This window comes from Manacus vitellinus, unplaced genomic scaffold (assembly GCF_001715985.3).
Source record: "Manacus vitellinus isolate BGI_N305 unplaced genomic scaffold, ASM171598v3 scaffold_10_pilon, whole genome shotgun sequence".
NCBI lineage: Eukaryota > Metazoa > Chordata > Aves > Passeriformes > Pipridae > Manacus > Manacus vitellinus.
Window position 1 is genome coordinate 7,550,013 of NW_021938838.1, and position 19,591 is coordinate 7,569,603.

General features: G+C 41.9%; 1 protein-coding gene across 3 annotated transcripts in view; it reads left to right on the top strand.

Annotated features, from left to right (window-relative positions):
• BANP (BTG3 associated nuclear protein) overlaps window positions 1-19,591 on the top strand; it is a 124,466-nt gene that overhangs the window by 8,146 nt on the left and 96,729 nt on the right. For 2 of the 3 annotated variants that reach the window (XM_018084078.2, XM_008927576.3), the window contains exons 1-4: window positions 2,132-2,546; window positions 11,024-11,165; window positions 12,062-12,156; window positions 13,389-13,588. In XM_018084078.2, the coding sequence (XP_017939567.1) occupies window positions 11,096-11,165; window positions 12,062-12,156; window positions 13,389-13,588 (365 nt within the window). In that variant the 5' untranslated portion in view covers window positions 2,132-2,546; window positions 11,024-11,095. Of the gene's footprint in view, window positions 1-2,131; window positions 2,547-11,023; window positions 11,166-12,061; window positions 12,157-13,388; window positions 13,589-19,591 lie in introns of those variants that run through there. The other variant, XM_018084086.2, reaches the window with a different exon arrangement.

Consider the following 19,591-nt stretch of genomic DNA (forward strand, 5'->3'; position numbering starts at 1 on the left):
GCCTGTGGCAGGGGATTAGAATTAAATGGTCTTTAAGGTCCCTTCCCCGGGGCTGGAGGTCACCCCCTGCAGGGTCAGTGCTGGGGTCGGTGTCCCCCCAGGGGTGTTTGGGGCACGGGCAGGTCGGAGCCGGCGCTGCAGGTTCGGGTTGGGATGGACGGGATGGGATGGGAGCGCTCCCTCCATCCCTTCTCCTGGGGCAGGACGCGCTCGGTGCTGCCGCTGCTCCGGAGTGGTCACGGACAGGGAATATCCCTGGGATCCCTCACATCCCTCAGCGGGAGGAAAACCGCGTCCTGCCGTGCTTTAGTGTGTGGTCATGGAGTGCGAGAGGGGGTTTTTTGCATCCATATCGGGGTTGGTGTCTTCTACCCTCTTCATACCAGTGAGCTGTTCGACTAAAGAGAGTAGGATTAGATGGGATATTGGGAAGAAATCCTTCCCTGTGAGGAGGGTGAGGCCCTGGCATGGGTTACCCAGAGAAGCTGTGGCTGCCCCATGCCTGGCAGTGTCCAAGGCCGGGCTGGATGGGGCTTGGAGCAACCTGGGATAGTGGAATGTGCAGGGGATGGACCTGGATGGTCTTCCAGGTGCCTTCCAATCCAAACCATTCCAGCATTCTCTGAACATAGTCAGTCTTCCCTTTGCCCTTATTTGCAATTCAAGTGTTGCCTTTTTTGTTTTTTGTTTTATTTTTAAATCCTTGCACAGTGGGAAGCTGTGTACTTCACCAAATATAGCCATTTTATCCTGCTATGGCACGGATAGTTTATGGATCAGTTTATTTTTGGAGCTCTCCAGGGAAGATTTTTTGAAGTAAACAAGTGTTATTAGCAACTGAGCAATTGCTACAGTGGAAGTGGCTTTAAATCATTATTAAATTAAATTGGGAGTGGGGTTTTTGCTTTTTTTTTTGCCTTCTCTATGAGGTGTAGTGCCCTGTCCATGGCAGGATTTCAAGAAGCAGAAATTTTGAATGTTTAAATTAAGAATTTAAAATATCAAGCGAAAAAGTGCCTTTGTCTGAATTTCGTAGTGTAGTCACTGAATTTGAAGTGATTCTTGGAACTGTGGGATTTTCTCTGTTAGAAAGTATTTATATGTGTATAAATATATTTATATAAAACAGATGTTCTTAGAAATGGACCAGAATATGAGGGATTTGATTACTGTGAGCACCTTGGCAGTAGTTCAGTTTTCACTACCAGCTGTTAGGAAGAAAGATTATATATTTATTGAGAGAATAAAATGATTGAGGTTGGATTTGGAAACATTTTGTCTCCTTCAGAGGATGAAAACACTTTGTAAGTTTTTTTTTTTGTTGTTGTTGTTGTTTTTTGATTTTTTTGTCTGTTTTACAGTAACTGTGGCCTTATCATTTTCATTACCCAGCCATGTGTAAGTTTTGTGGTTCCAGGACAGGTGTTAATTATGTTTTTTTTTAAAGGGCTAATTGATTAATAACACCCAGAATAATTGAGTAGTACCATTGAGAGGGGTACTAATTCTCAATGTCCACAGCTGCAGGGGCTCCACCAGCACTTGTTCCACTAAATGTGTTTGGAAAAGGCTCATTTCCTGCCTGTGCTGGTTGTAACAGGGACAGCATCCTTGCTCTGCAGTTTTGGGGTGATGAGGAGAGGAAAGATGAGCTTTTACTCCCAGCTCCTGTCACCAGAAACTCTAATTACAGATTTGCTTTGACTTTGCAAGGAGTTGGGCTGTCCCTGGGATTCAGATCCACGGGAATTCTGGGAAGAGACTCCCATTTGCAAGGACTTGAGGTGTCTCTTTCTTGAGCTTTTCCCTAAATTGGTAGAACACCATTTGTGCAGGAACGACACATGGTTTTATTTTGTCAGAACTTGAAGGTTTTCCTCTTATTTCATTGGAGAAATCCTTGAATTGGAGTTGCTGGGATTGAGAAAAGATTAGAATTAGAATCACAAAAGGTCTTTGTAGATGAAGCTTTGCCAATAAAATTTTGGTCACAGACTTATTTCCTTTAGTTTGGAACTTGATACTTAGTTATTAAGAGTAATTGAAGTAACTTTATTTTCTGTTGGTTTTTTTTTTCGTATTCATTTAAAGACTAATCTTTTTTTTCCCCCAAGTAAAAATAAAAAGAATCAACTGTCTTCAAAGTCACATCAAACACTTGTTTCCTTGCAGTTTTAGGTTTTTAAAGCTGCTGTTCAGTGCTGAGTTTTCCCTACCAGTTGTTGGACTGCAAAATACACAGAAGGTTTAACTTCGTCACATCCTTTGCCTTTAGGACTTGAATAAAATAATTTGTAATGTTGTCTGTTGAACAAAATCATTTTATCTTGTTTCCTGTTTGTAACTCCTGACTTTAGAGCACTTAAGGGAAAAAATACGTGAAGTTCAAGTTCTCCTCTGAAAATCGGAGCCTGTGTTGTGGTGGAAAGGAATGGAGGGAATTCCTGGCAACTGGGAAGTTACTCACCCTTTATGTCCCTGCTTCTCAGGCACAAATGTGTTACATGTGCCAACCTACCTCCCATATCCTGGGAATTTATAATGTTGTAAGTTTAAAGCTGAGTTTAGTTTGTTTGTTTTTTTTTTTAACTAGAGGGAGGGGGAATGACAAACCGGGATCAAAAAAATGAAAAATTGTGAGGCAAGGTGGGGGTCAGGCCAAGAGGAAATGGCCTCCAGCTCTGCCAGGGGAGGTCCACATTGGACAAAAGGAGGAATTTCTTCCTGGAAAGGGCTGTCAGGCATTGGAAGGGGCTGCCCAGGGAGGTTTGGAGTCCCCATCCCTGGAGGTGTCCAAGGAAGGCCTGGACATGGCACTCAGTGCTCTGGGCTGGGGGACAAGGTGGGGATTGGGCACAGGTTGGACTCGATGGGCTGGGAGGGCTTTTCCAACCTCAGTGATTATGAAACTATTTCAGAACATGAAGAATTCACTCTATGTTCTCCTACTAAAGTGATCTCCAGTTTATAAGTATTTTTGGAAGAATGTTAAAATCCTGGTATCCCTGTTTTAAAGCGGTGCTCAGGTCTGTTTGGGCAGCTGGAAAGGCTTCTTTTTCTAGGTGGCTGCAGGACAAAAATCTGTTAGAAGACTGGAGTAAGCAGGTTACTTGTGTGTTTGATATTGGCCATCCTGCTTTTTGTAGTAGCAGCCTGTGCCAATGCTGGGGTCTGTCCTTGGCACCCCTGGAATTGCTGGATCAGGAAGTTTTCCCAGTGTATAGAAGATGAGCAGTGCATTTATCAGGAAAGATATAAAATGATAAAAAATTAAATTATTCCCTTTTTTTACTAAAGTTTCTGTTTTAAGTAAGCTGACAGAGGGAATTGCAGGGTTAGATGGAATACTGGGAAGAAATCCTTCCCTGTGAGGGTGGTGAGGCCCTGGCACAGGTTGCCCAGAGCAGGTGTGGGTGCCCCATCCCTGGAAGTGTCCAAGGCCAGATTGGACAGGGCTTGGAGCACCCTGGGATAGTGGAAGGTGTCTCTGCTCATGGAGTGAGATGAATTTTAAGGCCCTTCCATCCAGTTCCATGATTTTAAGGGATGCTTTGAGTCTGACGTTGTGGACCTGCCTTCACTATTGGGATACACTCTGTCAGCATTGCTGGCATGCTGATCATCTTCCCGAAAATAGGTCTTTCCCCAACAGCTCTGGGGTGGTTTGGAGTTTATTGAGGTGGAAAAGAAAAATACTTTTATATAAACAACATGAAACTAATTCTGGAAGTTTGTTCTTTGAATTTCATGGAATCATGGAATACCCTGAGTTGGAAGGGACCCACAGGGATGGATCATCAGTCCAACTCCTGGCCCTGCCCAGAACGCCCTGACAATCCCCCCCTGTCCTGAGAGCGTTGTCCAAACATTCCTTGAGCTCTGGCAGCCTTGGTGCTGTGCCCACTGCCCTGGGGAGCTGTTCAGTGCCCAACCAGCCTCTGGGGGAAGAACCTTTCCCTGTTTTCCAGCCTCACCCTCCCTTTAAGCAGTTGCAGGTTTTTTGGAGCTGTTATCAATGAAATTCTCCATCTAGTGGATGAAACCAAGAAAACAACAGGACAGACTTTGCTGTCTGGGCAGGTCTTGTCTCCTATTTGCTGGTTTTCAGCAAACTGTACAAACTGTACCCACAGTGAACGACCTGTGTCTGGAATAATTCCAGCAGGATGGTGAGAGCTGAGCTCTGCCTTAAGGCCCCCAGTCTGGAAACACTTAGATCCAGTCCCTGGGCTCGACTCATGGAGTTCAATGGGGTTAAATGGCTGTAAAATTAAATTCAGCCCTTTCTGTGTGTCCAGGCACCTGAAAGTGCTGCTGCAACAGGTGTGAACAAATCCTTCCCAGCTCCCTTGGGAATAATTCCATCCAAGCTGTGGCAGTGCAGGTGTTGGCACGTGACATCAGCAGGGCTGTTTGTGCAAGATCCACAGGGAATTCGGGCTGGAATTGCTGGTGTGTGACCACCCACTGACATTCCTTGTTCCAGAGCATGTCCAGCACCTGGGAGGACACTGGGAAGCAGGGAAGTGTATTCCTGGAGTGCTTGTTGTATGTTGTGTTGGGATTGTGGCCAATGACAGTGTGGTAGAAGAGTTGGGAAAAGGCATCCAAGCAAAACAGCAGCTTGTACCAGGTGGAATGAAAAAACCACCACCCTAAAAAGCTGAATATTTCTAAGAGCAAGCCAATAAAACAATACTAATGATGTGAGCTGTCCTGGTAATACTTGAGAATTTCTGCCTCCCTCTGAGATTTTGTACACTAAAAGTTTTCAGCTCCTTTGTTCCTGGAGCAGCCATTACATTTTTTGGGTTGCTCTCTGAATTTAAGGACTTGCAGTGGAGTCCATGAGCACAGTATCCCTGGGAGTGAGATTTATTTTATATATTCATCTCCAGGATGTTGTGGCTGTTGTCTGGGCTTTCCCAGATAAGGAATGTTTCTGTCATTTTTGGGGACAACAGATATTTTTTTCTGATCTTTGGCTGAACCAAAGCTGCCTTTATATTGTTGCACTCGTTTTTAAACTGTTAAACTGAAATGCTTGTGCAGTTTTACTATGAAATTTGAAACACTGTTTTTACTTGCCCCTTAAGGTGGGTTGAGCATAAGGATGAAAGCTAAACAGATGCTAAGGAAGATAATTCTCCTTTGTAGTTTTTGGTAGTAATAAAGAAGTGTAAATCTGATCTCTTATCCCCTAAAAACTGATTTTCAACCTCCCAGAAAAAGGAGCTTCTCTTCAGAGAGCTGGGGCACAAGGGAGGCTGGCAGCTCTTGTATTTACAGTGCACTGAACCCTGTATACTCTTGAATTGTTGCTTTTTATCCTGTTATTCCTCCTTTGTTACAGTAACATTTGCACTGGTGAGGCTCCGTTCCAGCTGCCAACCCAAGTGACTTTATCCTGGGGGAAAAGCCAGGCTTTGGGTTATTTAATTGTTGTGAGTCAGAGAGCAAGAGTAACAGCCTTGTTGGGTTCTGAGCCGTGTAACACCCAGGAATGACTTCAGATTATCCCAGTTCTGTCCCTGGGGCTGCTCATGGAGGTGGTTCCTCTGAAGACACCACAGGGTGGTCAGAGCAGACCCATGTCCAGGTTAGGGGGTTATTCTTCAGGAAGACCTTCACCTGAACAATTTTGTCCTGTCCTTGGGGTGCTTTTTGCTGGGATTCCATAGTTTGCTTCCCGAGTGGATTTAACTGAGCTGGGATTGTTCCTTGCACAGAGACTTAAAGCTCAGAGGCCCCTTGGGCTGGTTCCCTGCAGGGATGAGACCTCAGGGAAGCTGGGCTGACTTAAATAAAGTTAATGAGTGTTTTGTCCTCTGGATCTGCCCTGTCAGGGGGTGGATGATCTTTCCACTGGAATCCCTTTATGGCATAAGGTCATTTTACTTCCTCACTTCTCACAGAGCACTAATCCACTGCCATGTGTTGAATATATTCCCATCACTGAGCTTGGCTTCCCAGTCACCTGCTTTGGAAAACTTTTGTAAGTGCCAGGAGATCAGAGTTCTTGGAGGATGAGGAACTTTGTCCCATCCACGGTATATATTGGGCTCAGAAAAATGGGCTGCTGGGCTAAATTCATTGGGTGAATTCATTCAAGGGGAATAGTTTTCCACTGCCTGAGGGCAGGGTTGGGAGGAATATTGGGAAGAAATGCTTCCCTGTGAGGGTGGGGAGGCCCTGGCACAGAGAAGCTGTGGCTGCCCCATCCCTGGAAGTGTCCAAGGCCAGGTTGGATGGGGCTTGGAGCAACCTGGGCTAGTGGAAGGTGTCCCTGCCCATGGCAGGGGATTAGAACTCAGTAATCTTTAAGGTCCCTTCCAACCCAAACCATTCCAGATTCCAAATGTGTTGGTATAATGAGGAATATATTTGAGAAAAAAATGACATGTTTGAAAGTTGACTTTAACTGATTTAAAGGAAGAGTGTAAAGTGAAGAAAGGGAAAAATATTTGGGGCTGTGGGGTTGGGCAAAGGCAAATGACATCCTTCCCCTTTTCTCACACAATCAGCACTAGATATTGGCATTGTTGGAGTATGACAGAAGTTTGTTTATTTATCAATAGCACTGAGAAATGTTATCCAGGAAAATGATCAGCTGCTCCATAAGAGAAGTCCAATAAACACTCCAAGTAGACCAAAGCTTTGGAAAAAATGTATTTTTTTTAAAAGATAATATTTACCCTCCCTAATTAGTATGAGAGACAAGATTTGTGTTTTGTGCATGTTTTTCTGTGTTAACAAGGCATTGGATGATTTTGATTATCCACTTTGGAGTGCTGCCCCAGGACTTTGTAAAGCCATCAGATATTGCAGTAAATAAGTTTGTTTACAAGGCACTGCTCAGAAGAATTATTCTGAATTACTGTTTTAAAATAGATTAATTAAATTAAATTAAACTTGTGTGTGGAAAAGCTAATCTGGAATTCAGGTGAATTTAATTTAGTTGCTTACTAGTATTAATTTGCTTAATTAAACAAAGGCTGATTTAATTCTGTGTTAAGTGTATCAATTCTGAGTAAGAGTATTGGCAGATATTTAGTGCAATTTGTCTAATCTGCTTTAGATTTGTACCTTTAGCTGTCAGTGATGAGTTCTTCTGAGTGTTCCAGTACTGGAGCCACCTCCAAGCAAGTGATTGTAGGGAGGGATTTAAGCTTTTTGCTCTGCTTTTTGAGGCAACATGAGATAATTTTAACTTTGTGCTTATTTATCCCACAGGAACAGGGATCTGGTGGGTTTGTTAGGGGAGGGGATCAAAGTAGGATCTGGAGTGGAGAAAGGAGGACAGTGAAAGAGCTGCTCTGGGAATGGGCTGAGTGATGCCAGAGGTCTGAGGGGTTGCTGAGATTTCACAGAATCCCAGAATCACTGAGGGTGGAAAAAGGCTCCAGGATCATCGAGTCCAACCTGTGACCGATCGCCCTCCTTGTCCCCCAGCCCAGAGCACTGAGTGCCATGTCCCATCCTTTTTTGGACACCTCCAGGGATGGGGACTCCACCACCTCCCTGGGCAGCCCCTTCCAGTGTCTGACCACCCTTTCCATGAAGAAATTCCTCCTTTTGTCCAACCTGAACCTCCCCTGGCACAGCTTGAGGCCGTTTCCTCTTGTCCTGTCCCTTGTTCCCCGGGAGCAGAGCCCGACCCCCACCTGGCTCCCCCCTCCTGTCAGGGAGTTGCAGAGAGCGAGAAGATCCCCCCCGAGCCTCCTTTTCTCCAGGCTGAGCCCCCCCAGCTCCCTCAGCTTCTCCTGGTGCTCCAGCCCCTTCCCCAGCTCCGTTCCCTTCCCTGGACATGCTCCAGCCCCTCAGTGTCTCTCTTGAAGGGGCCCAGAACTGGACACAGCACTTGAGGTGCCTCAGCAGTGCCCAGCACAGAGGGACAGTCACTGCCCTGCTCCTGTGGCCACACCATGGCTGGTACAATCCGGGTGCCATTGGCCTTCTAGACCACCTGGGCTCATGCTCACTCTGTCACCAGCACCCCCAGGGCCTTTCCCAGCGTTCCAGCCGCTCTGCCCCAAGCCGGGAGCGTTCCCTTGTTGTGACCCAAGGACAGGACCAGCATATCCCCTTGCTGACCTCCTGCCGTTGGCCTCAGCCCGTGGATCCAGCCTGTCCAATTGGAAGGCACCCACGGCTGGAGTGGGAATGGAGGTGGAAGGAGATCCCTCCAGTACACACCATAACCTGGTTTTGGTCTTTTCACTGAGTGAGAGTCGAAGGAGCCTTTTCCAACCCCAGAACCCCCGGGAGAAGCGCTGAGTTCAGTGGAGATCCACCCGGAGTGCTCGGCTGGGTCAGTGTGAGCTTGGCTGGCCAAGGCCTCCAGAGCCAGTGAATTAATGGGATATTTTCTATTGCCTGGGAGAACCTGCCTCTCACACCCTCCCCCAGATAAGATAATTGACTGCAAAATAGCTCTCTGTTGATCCAACTTCCACATGCTGGCTGTGGGAGGAAGAGTGGGCACGTTCCATGTCCCTGGTGTAGTTTATCCTCAGCTTCCCGGCTTTCTGCTAATATTTCTGTTTTATAACTTAATGTTTGTTCCAGGTAATAGTTCAGCACTGGCAGCTCAGTGCCAATGTACATATACTTAATTTAGAATTAATAGGCACTAGAGCTTCAGCCAGAAGAAAAAAAAAATAGGGGAAAAAAAAAGGGAGAATATAGAGCAAATTTCAAGAAGAGAGGTGTTTTACATGGAGCAATGCTGGTAAATACTTCACTGACTAAATATATGGAAACTATATTGGGAAAGTTATTCTGAATTTGTTAACTGAAGCTTTTTGCAGCTGATAAACTGATCTAACTCTCATCCTGTTAAATTTTATCTGGCTTTTACCCTTGGTTCTGAAAGCAAGGTCAGCCCACTGCTAAAATTTACTACTATATATTCAAATTGTGAATTTGGAAGAGGGGCATTTTATTCACAGTGTGATAACTGCTGTGGTTGCAGTTTCCTTGGACACTGCTTTTCTAATCCACACATCCAGTGTTGATACCAAATTTATTTGTTTTTCCCTTATGTTTTGATCCAGGAGCTCACTGTGACAGCACAGAGGAATTTTGTTCTGCCTGTCGAGAAGGCAGGATTGTGTCCCTCAGGAGGTGGCTGATGGCTATGAGATGTCTCTGATTTAATGAAATTGTACTAAATTTGTTTAAATGGCAGTAAATTTTGATGTTATGGAGACTCATTGCTGTGTTGTAGCTGTTCCAGTTGTAGTTGGTGGTTGTGCCCTTGTTTCAGGGCTCTGGGCCAGAATATTTCGGTATTTCTGGTGTGAGGTTGAACACTTTCAGACTGTGACCCGTGAGAGGGGGAGAACAGGTGTTGGAAGTGTGAAATTATTTTATGTTTGTGTTGAAAAAAGGTTTAATTCAGTGATATTTTATAATTAATTTTGAAGGCACATGGTCTGATTCTTGGGGTATCTTGTGCAGGGCCAGGAGTTGAGCTTTAATCCTTCTGGGTCCCTTCAAACTCAGAATATTCCATGATAAATATGTGCAGCACATGAAATATTAAAACCATTGCAACACCTTCAGAATGCTTTAAAAAATAGTGGTATATTTGTAGCTCTGATTTAAATGCAGCACATCAGTGAAATCTTGAATCCTGTAAATAACAAAGTGTTTAACAGTTGGGTTTTGTTCTAGTTTGTCCTTTTTTAGTGAATGTCTTCCCTCAGGTTGAGGTGTTCTCACTATTCCAGGCACTGTGTGACATGAGGAGCCAACTACTTTGTTCTGTCCAGCCTGGCTGGGCACCAGGATTTCTCAGAAATGGCAAATGGAATTTGCCAAAATGGCATCCATGTGCACAACTGGATTGCCAGGGATTTTTGGGAGTCCTGCCACAGTCTGTGCTGGCCCAAGAGTTTTCACCATGAGCAGAATTTCAAATGACTCAGTATTGGCAGTGCTGGTGTCTTGAGCGAACACTTTGGAGTCCTCTGAGATGGGCTTGCTCAAGATTCTTCTCCTAAAAATTTATCCTCCACCTGTCTGGCTTAATGGATTTCTTGTGCTCAAGTGGAAGAAGGGAAGAGGAAAATCTGTGTCAGTGTTAAGGGATGAATTATCATTTCCATTGGTAAACCTCAAATTATATCCAGTGTTTTTTACTTAAGGTTAAAAAGGGAAAAAATCCACTGATCCCTTGGTATTCCTTGTCCATCCCTTCATAAACTGTGGGAAGGCACAGATATGAGTGATTCCAGTGATTTAAATTCAATTTTACAGGCTGAAGGTTTCTCTTAAAACACTCATAAATAACCTTGACAGAGAATTCCAAGGGAGCAGGGCTGAGAAATATTTTGGCTTTAAAAGCAGGACCATATTCTGAAAATGAATTAATCAGAGTTGAGCTGCAGAAAAACCAGGCAACTTCATACTCAAGAAAAAAGGTCAAGTTTTGCTTCAAGTCTAGTTTAATTTGCTGTGAGGAACTCCTTGTTCTTACTGAATTTGGGAAGATTTTAGAGACCTGTAAAGATTCATATGTGAATGTGCAGTAATTGCAAATCCTAAGGGGCTTGGGAGCTTCATGTGCTTTTGTGAAATAAGACTAAAGTCTGATCACTTCTGAGAACTAAGTAATAATTCATAAGTTAAAACTTTGCAGTCCAGGAATGGTCTTGTACGTTCTTAGACCTTCTAAAAGAAAAAAAAATCAATTTAAAAGAAAACATTTCATTTTGGATATTGTACTAATGAGCTGCCAGGTCTGTGAACCTGAATGTTCTCTTAATCCGTTGGGAAAGTGCAGAAAGGTGGATCAGCAAGGAAAGCTTGAGCTCAGTCCTGGAGGTGCTGCAGGTCTTGCAGTGCTTTGCTCTTTGAGGTGACTGGGTAAAATATCCATGGATACCACTGGATAATCACTTTGTAGGTTGGTCATTTCTTTGGGAATCTCCTTTAATAGCAGAAGAATGGAAAATAAAGGCAGTGTTGTTGCATGACGTGTATCTCTGTTAACATTCTCCCTGCTGCTGTTTTCCAGGATTGCATGACGTGTCCAATTCCTGCCTTGGGGACCTGCAGTGGTGTGTGAGGGATTTGCTGCTGGTTCTGAATGATGTCAGAGCAGGATTTGTCAGATGTTGTTCAAATTGCAGTTGAGGACCTGACTCCAGATGACCCAGGTACCACTTACAGCTCTGCCCTCAACGAGGTGGAAATCACTGCTGGGCTTTACTTAGAAATACAAACCAGGCTGCAGAGTTTTTTCCCAAAAGGTGCTTCTAAAGACCACATCCCACATTTTCAGTAGCTTCACCTGTGTATGTTCAAACCCTTTAGATGAGATTATTTGATTTATTTTGCTTTCCTTTTAAAGGCTTTATTGCCTTTAAGGCTTCTTTTTGTGTAGGGATAGATTAGTCCCAAAAACTGAATGAAATATGACCTCCTGCAGTCTTTTGGTTTTTTTCCTTTCCCTCAAATGGGAGCTGTCACCCATCTATTAGGGATTGTTGTTTTACTTGTAAAATAGTTTCTCTCCTACGTTATTAAAATTGAAACACACTTCTGAAAGCAAATATTATGATATCCCTTACTTAGAGCTTGACCTACTAAGCAAAAATATATTGAGATCAGCTCTAGATCTTGATCCTTTGTGATGAATGATCAACGTGGCCTTTGAAGTAAGTGAAAGAACAGTAACTGCAGTTATGGAAAACAGAAACACAGACCAAAACCTGCTTTTCTGATACAAAATTAAAAAGTTCCTTCAGAAATATTCCCAAATATTTGGAGGAGAAACCTGTCCCTGCCTTGCTGATGACTTGGGGTTCAGGATTGTCTGGTGGGGCGTGGACAACCTTCAACAAGTCTTTGCTCAGTTGGTACAGGAACAAACCTGGTCAGATCCCCATTGTCAGACATTTAAGAGAAAAGCCAAGTAAATGTAAGAGAATCCCTGCAATATGTTAATTAGATACATTCTACATTCTTTTTTCTTTCTTCTTTTAATGTATTTTTGATTTCAGCCTTGTCCTCTTGTGTTGTGAACTCTGGCAATGCTCTTTTTTCTCTGCAGTTGTGTTGGAGAACCATGAGGTGGCAGATGATGACGTGGAACCTGCTCTGAAACGTCAGCGCATCGAAATCAACTGCCAGGACCCCTCCATTAAGGTGACAGTGCCTTTGGTGTCATTGCTAATACCAATTAAGTTCACTTTCTTAGGAAAATATGCTAAAAGAATGTAAAATAAATTGTTTATACAGAATGCTGGAATTATTCATGGCCTTCTTGTAAGTGCTTGTTCGTTTTTATGCATGAATTTTAAAATCTGGATGACTGTCTAAAGAATTTTATATGTAATATAAAATATCTGAATAATTCCAGTGACTCAAACATCACTGTTGGTGCATTTTGTCATGAAGCCAGTGAAGTTGACTGAAAAGATAAACTCGAGCATGTATTTATAGTACAATTTGTAGATAATTTCAGCGTGTTTTAAATTATTATTTGAAGCCACCAATGTTCTCCTAACAGATAATTCATATTTGGTTCAGGCTCAGTAGCTCAGAACTTCCCCCGCTGTTCTCACTGGTTTGCTTTAACGTTGTTTTTTGTCTTGGAGCATAAGTTTATGACTAATATTTTATGCCACACACATTAAATAGTGGGTAATTCTGTATTTTTGGAATGTTCATGGAATCTGAAGCTCTGTTGAAAGAGCAGCAGCTCCATGAGCCAGCGTGGTTTGGGGTGTTCAGTGAGTGCAGGGCCACAAGATGGCACAACTGCTGTTTGCAAAGCACAGTGTGTGTGACTTTTCCCTTTAAGGGCCTGCTTTCCCAAGAGAACCCGAGTAGAATATGTTTTCTTTTGCAAAAGATTGCATAGGAAAACAGATTTTATTTATTTGCTTTCCTTGATTTGCTGTTGAGGAGAAAACTGAAGTGAGCAGCATTAATTGTCTCGAAGGTTATTTGTGTTGATACAATTTCCACTGCGATCATCTGAATTTATCTGTTTGGACAGGAAAAACACTTAGTTAACTTCATCCAGGAGGATGCATTCATAGATTTATAATCCTTCTGTTTTAACATGTGGAATGGAAGGCTTTGGCACATCACTGGAAATGATTTTTGTGGTGTATGAAATCATCCCTACAAAGTGCTTAGGTGAAAATGCTTTTGGCTCGTGTGCTTTTGGCTTCTGAATAAAAATCTGGATGAATCTGAGAATGCAAAAATGCTCCTGAATGTCATCAGGTTTGAACAGGTCTGAGTTTTGTCACTGCTAATTCCTTTAGAATTGTTTCCCAGTCACGTTTATCCGGAGCTTCCTCCCGCGTGTGTCGCCGGAGATAAATCCGTGTTTCAAATGAGCTTCTTCTGCCTCCTCCCCTCTGCAGTCATTCCTGTATTCCATCAATCAGACAATATGCCTGAGGCTGGACAGCATTGAGGCCAAGCTGCTGGCACTGGAGGCCACCTGTAAATCCCTGGAGGAGAAGCTGGACCTGGTCATGAACAAGCAGCACAGCCCCATCCAGGTGCCCATGGTGGCCGGGTCCCCGCTCGGCGCCACCCAGACCTGCAACAAAGTGCGATGGTAAGGACACGTCACTCACCACCGAGCTCTTAAAATAACAGCAATCCACTCTTTGGGCCTTTCCTTCTGTCTGCAGAGCTGTCAAGAGGCTGTTCGTGGAGGTAAAATTAATTTATCTTGGAGGTAATTTCTGTACCAGTTTCATGATGTTACTCAGAACGAGTCCATGGACACTTTGCAACTCTCACATTTCATTTTGACTTAAACCAGGCTCATTCATCCATCCTCTGGAAAAGCCTCAGACAGGTTTTTTAGGCTCTCTTTGCTTTTATTTATGTAGCTGTTTTGACTTAATGAGTTCATCATCATTCTAATTGCTTCTCATTTTACTTCTATTCACCAGAAGTACAATGGAGTTTGTTTTATGGACTTGTTTTCTAAAGGCTCCTGCTAGAAAAATATCTGTGCTTATTTTGGAGTTAGAATTTGGAGATGGAAAATCTAGTGAATAATCTAATGCACTTTGATGAAAGAGCAGGCTTGACCTGCAGTTCCTTGGTGTATGAGCTGCCTAATATGGTTTTAAATATCTGAATCTTGATGTTCCTGTCATTTTACTGTGGAGATGAATCCAGACACAGGAAGCTGCTTATGAAAATACTCTTTTCTCTAATAATTTTTTCCTCCTCTTTCATATTTTTATAGATAGAAAATACTTAATGCTTCTCTAAATACCTACTTTTTTTTCTCCATTACAAAAGCGTTTAGGCATTTAATTTTTCTTTAAAATAGGTACTGTGTGTCTACCTTTTCCTCTGCTCTTGAAAGCTTCACAGTCATACATTGAAAAGGTCAATCATGGCCAAGTTCTATAAGAAAAGAAATAAAGTACATGGAATAACTACTTGGATCATACAGCAAGTAACTGGAGTATCACAGCAGTGTTTTTGCTAAATACTCTTTTATCAGTATTTCTTAAAGAACCTTCTCTAAACCTGGGGTGGGTTTTTTGTCGTTATTTTGGAGATCTTCAAGTTCTTGTGCATTAGCTGAACTTACTGTTTGTGCACAAAAGACTTGAGAAGCCTTTTTAGAAATGACCCCTTTGGGACTCTATTAATTCTTGTTCAGTGAATGCTTTCCTCTGTAAATTGTACTATTTTGAGTTTCTTAAGGGATTTGTCAGACCTGAGCTGTTTTGGTTTGGTTTGTTTTTTTTAAATCTCTGTAACCATCAGAAAGCTGTCCTGTGTAACAGGGAACTTGGCATTTAATCTTTTGCTTTGAGTGTACAAATTTTTGCTGACAGCTTCTCAGACAGTCTGAAAGTAAATTTAGATAGAATTCTTGAAGACTCTGAGATTCTCTGCCCCAAATATTTGTTGGTGTTGGTCTGAAGTTGCACATTATCAAACCTGTGGTGCCAGTAAAGCACTGAGGGCTTTTTGTTCCTGAGCAGGCTGTGGCCTCTGTGACTCAAAAGAAAATAGGGCTGGATGTGTTTAACTTGGCATTGATGACACTCCAGTTTCACAGGGACAGAATGTTTCCCTGAATTCCCTGTGTCTCATTCATAAAAACCTTTATCACTTGTTGATTATTGCCAATTAAAGCCTGGTCTGGTTTGTCGACTCTCTGTATCCTTCCCTCTTCCCCTTCCAGCACAGAAGGCAGAGCTTCCACTGAGAGTCAGTGTGGTCATAGAATCATGGAATGGTTTGGGTTGGAAGGGACCTTAAAGATCACTGAGTTCTAATCCCCTGCCATGGGCAGGGACACCTTCCACTAGCCCAGGTTGCTCCAAGCCCTGTCCAGCCTGGCCTTGGACACTTCCAGGGGTGTGGCAGCCACAGATTCTCTTTTCCTGCATAAAACCTTTAGGAAAACAAACAAACCTAAAGAAATGTTATAAAGGTATTGGTATAAAACCTAAAATACCCAGAATTCTATTTTTAAATTTTTTTATGTATTTCTTTTTTCTGTGAGTTACAAAATCCTTTACCAACCTAATTGCATTTTTATCAGAAGCATTTTTATAGATTATAGTAAACTATCCTCCTCTGCTAATCCAGACTTTTAGAAAGAATAGTAATTCCTCAGCCCTTATCACGGAGTAGTTCAGTCTCTGGTGGATATTGTTCACCTCTTTCCTGTGTTCACTGCAGTTGATACTATAACTCATTAGGTGATTTAAACCACTTTCCAAGTTTAATTTATGGCTAATTTTTCTTTCCTTTTATTTCATTCAGTGATGAATAAATTAACATTGTAAACCTTGAGGATTCTTACTGCCTTTAAACGAAGTTAAGAGCTAATTGTCCCTTCCTGGAAATACCCGAGGACCCTAAATTTTCAGGAATATTTTACTTTATTTATTTGAAGTAGCCAGTTTGAAACAAAGCATGGCTTGAGGAGCAGAGTATCCTGCAAGATGTAAGGTTTATTTTCAAGTTGCAGGTACATTACTCAGCCTGCTGTGAGCCTGAGCTCATACACTCAACTCAGTGCCTGAAAAAATATTTCCCTGGAAGCAGATTCAGCCCTGGAGACAACTCATGGATGTATTTTGGGGGTGAGAGAGAGTGGAGTGCTCCAGATAATTGAGTCAGCGATTTGGGGTGTTAATCAGAAGGTATTATAAAGGTTTTATTTGGAGAAGCTTTGGAGTTCATCAGGTTTTCAGAAGTTCCTGCCACTCTCTAAGCAATCCAGGTTTATTTATCCTGTCTTAGGTCAGAGCCTTTCCTGGGGCCTCATCCAGCAGTGTTTTTAGTGTAAAAATTGAAGTTTGAAACAAAACCACAAATAGACTTTTGTCATTGCTTTGGATGGATCCTTTGGGATCAATAAATTCTCAACCTTTTCCTTTCTGTCATCACTCAACTGGGAGCAAACATTTATTTAAATTCCCAGTTCAGGTGTCCTGTCTGGAGCTTCCCACAGTGAGAGTCCTGTGTAACGGGGTTTTTCCTCAAGGATTGAGGAGGAGGGGGCTGAAGGAAAATGGCACAATTGTCTGGGCTCTGTTTTCACAACATTCTCTTTGGTTACACTCACAACTGGGGAACAGAGTCAATATTTACACGATGTAAGATCGTCACTGAAACTTCATGACTTTGGAGGATTTTACCCCTTTTTATGTATTTAAAAATTCTGTTTAAATCCCAAGGTTTTTAAAGAGCACAGAAATAGAAGCCAAATTTTGATATTTTTGATAAATTTTGGCAAAGTGGAATTTTGAGTGAGGGAGTCAGAACTCGAAGTGATAATTGCATTTTTTGGGCCGCAAAGGTGTTACTTTCCAGGCCCTTTGGGGCCTCTGTTTTCACTTCTACTGATAAAGAAATAAAGGAGTTTCTTACACTTGCATTAATGTATGAACACACCCACTCTGTTTTCAAGCTGAATGTATGAAACATGTTTTGAATGGTTTTCTTCCCTAAAGGAAGTCGGTGACCATCACCTTAATGCCAGCAATGAGCAGCATTTCATCCTGGAGGAATTGTTGGGGCTTGAAATATGTAAGTGGATGGATGAAACCCCCAAATTTCTTCCTGAGGTACAGAAGACACATTTATCTGAAAACTACAGTGCTGACTTGCATTCAAAAATTCAATTTCTGAAACAGAACTGATGAAATAAAGGAATTATTTGATTGTCTGTCAGCCCCTCTTATCCTGCTTATTTTAGTTTCTTTGGCTTTGGTATGAAAAAAACCCAAATCCAAATTTGACATACTTAATTCCCTGAAAACCATGACAATGCTTTCCAAAGTCTCCTAATTTGTCACAGAACTTGTCAACCTTAATCTCTGGACATTTACAGATTTTTATTTTACCCACAGAAGAACATGGATTTAACTCCCTGCTGGGAGTTAAATGAACTTCTGTGATCTGTTATATTTATGGTCAATACAACCTTATATTGAAAATAGTGGCTGTGATTTTTCTATATTTAAAATTCCCACAGGACTAAGAAGTGGCATCTTGTTTGTGTCCAGCAGTGTTTGCATTGGAATTTCACATTCCATTTTTGTTGCACTAAGATATTGGGGAGCCAAGTGTTTAGTAATTTGGTGTTGGGATTTGATAAATTGAGAAGCAATGTCTGACTTCCAGACAGCATTAGGGGGAGAGTGCAAGGTCAGGCATGGAATTAAAATAACAATTTAATACCAGCAGTTCATCTGTGTCTTGGAGAGTTCAATAATTCCTGCGTGGATGGGGTGGAACTCAATGTATAAAACTTTGCAAACTGACCAAGATTTGAACTGTGGGCTCATTCTCCCAAGTCCAATTTTTCTGAAGTGAATGGTTTCTCAAGAAATATCATTTATAATAATCCAGTGACTCAAGTGAGAGCTGAGCAGAGTCTGAGAAATGGATGCAAAATGTGTGGCTTGAGTGTTTTCAGTTGTGATGGTGCTGTTTAAAATGGGCTTGTGAGGCTTAAAATGCTAGAAATGAGCTTTTAGAAAGATATAATTTTGAATTCTTAAATAGAATATACACTGAAAATCAAGTTTTAGGTAATAAAGTTCCTTCAGGTTTTAGACAAAGGTGTCAGATGTATTGCATGGTTTGGTATTTTGCTCTTTGCCAGGTAATCCTGCAGCAAGTTTTCCTGGTTGTTACTCTTAGCCCATGATCAATGTGAAATCCTTTAATTTGGGAGGTTTGAAGGATCAGAAATAATCCATGATCACTCTGAACCACATGTGGAAAAACAGTTTATTTATTCCCACTCAGCTGAAATCCAGGAACTTTGGGTCTGAGACCTCTGTGAGTCCTTTTAGTTTCATTTTAGAACCAATATCCTTTAATTGTGAGGGTTTCTGGGAAAGGAAGAAGAGGAATAGCTGGGAATCAAACAGGATTTGAGTTTATACACAGATTAGGGGGACATTTACTGGTCTAATTAGTGTCTAAGAACATTTAAACCCAATTACAGTATTAAAATGTGGGTTAACCTGACCCCTTGCCAAATCCCATAGGATTATATTAGCTGAATTCCAGGGAAAGCAGAACATTGAATTCCATGGCTCCATGAGCACAGGCAGCTCTTGCTTTCCAGGAATAAATATAAAGGTGCATGACTTGGAATTTGGTTCATATGGCTCGTGCTTTTCCTTCTGCCTAAATAAACAATTAAAAAATTCTTGTATTTAATGAAATTGGAGAGTTTTTACCTCTTGAATATTGTAAAATGGGATTATAATTTAGTGAAAATCTTAATATATACGTGAAAGTACGTGTTACATACTGTATATTTTAAGAAGTAATTTATTAAGCATATAACAAACAGAAGGGGGCAGAAAAGTCCTATATATTCTTTCAGGTTCCAGTCTTGAGAACTTAAATATTTTGGCTGTTCCAGTCTCTGGGAGTTTGAAAATCCAACGGTAAGAAACTTTTCCTGTGAATTGGGTATTTAATTCTGCAAGTGCAACAAATGAAAGGAGTGAAGAGGAAAGCAGATAATCAAATAGTGATTAAAGGGCAAGGTTTCCTCTGCCTTTGGAAATGGAACATTTAGAAATTAGATTATGAAAATTTAGAAATGCAGGTTGTCTTTTGAACTAATTTGCATACCAGTTTATAGCAGATTGAAGTACCAGTAATTCTGTTTTTAAAAATTGCAAACCCAACTGCTTTTCTCTTGGAAAATAATCCACAGTAGTATAGTTTAAAAAGAAATAATCTCCAGTGTTTTTGGAGAGTCCCAGTTTTTACTTTAAGCAAGAGGGAAAAGAGCAGTAGAGGGATGCAGAGCTTCCCAGGCGTGGAATGACCTCAGCAGCTGGACTTGATGATCTTAAAGGTCTTTTCCAACCTTTTTTGGTTCTGTAACATCTCTCAAGGTTGGTAATGTGGCAAGGAGCCAGAGTTCCATCTGCTTTCTTTGGCAGCAGGTGCCATTTAACTGATACATTTCCAAACTAAAAAACTCACTGGTTGGAGTCCGAGTGTCTTTCCAAACAGGATTTTTTCCTTTTTGGGGAACTGTACATTTTTGCATATCTTTAGCTCAATCTCTTTGTTTCATAGCACAGGGTGGAGTCTG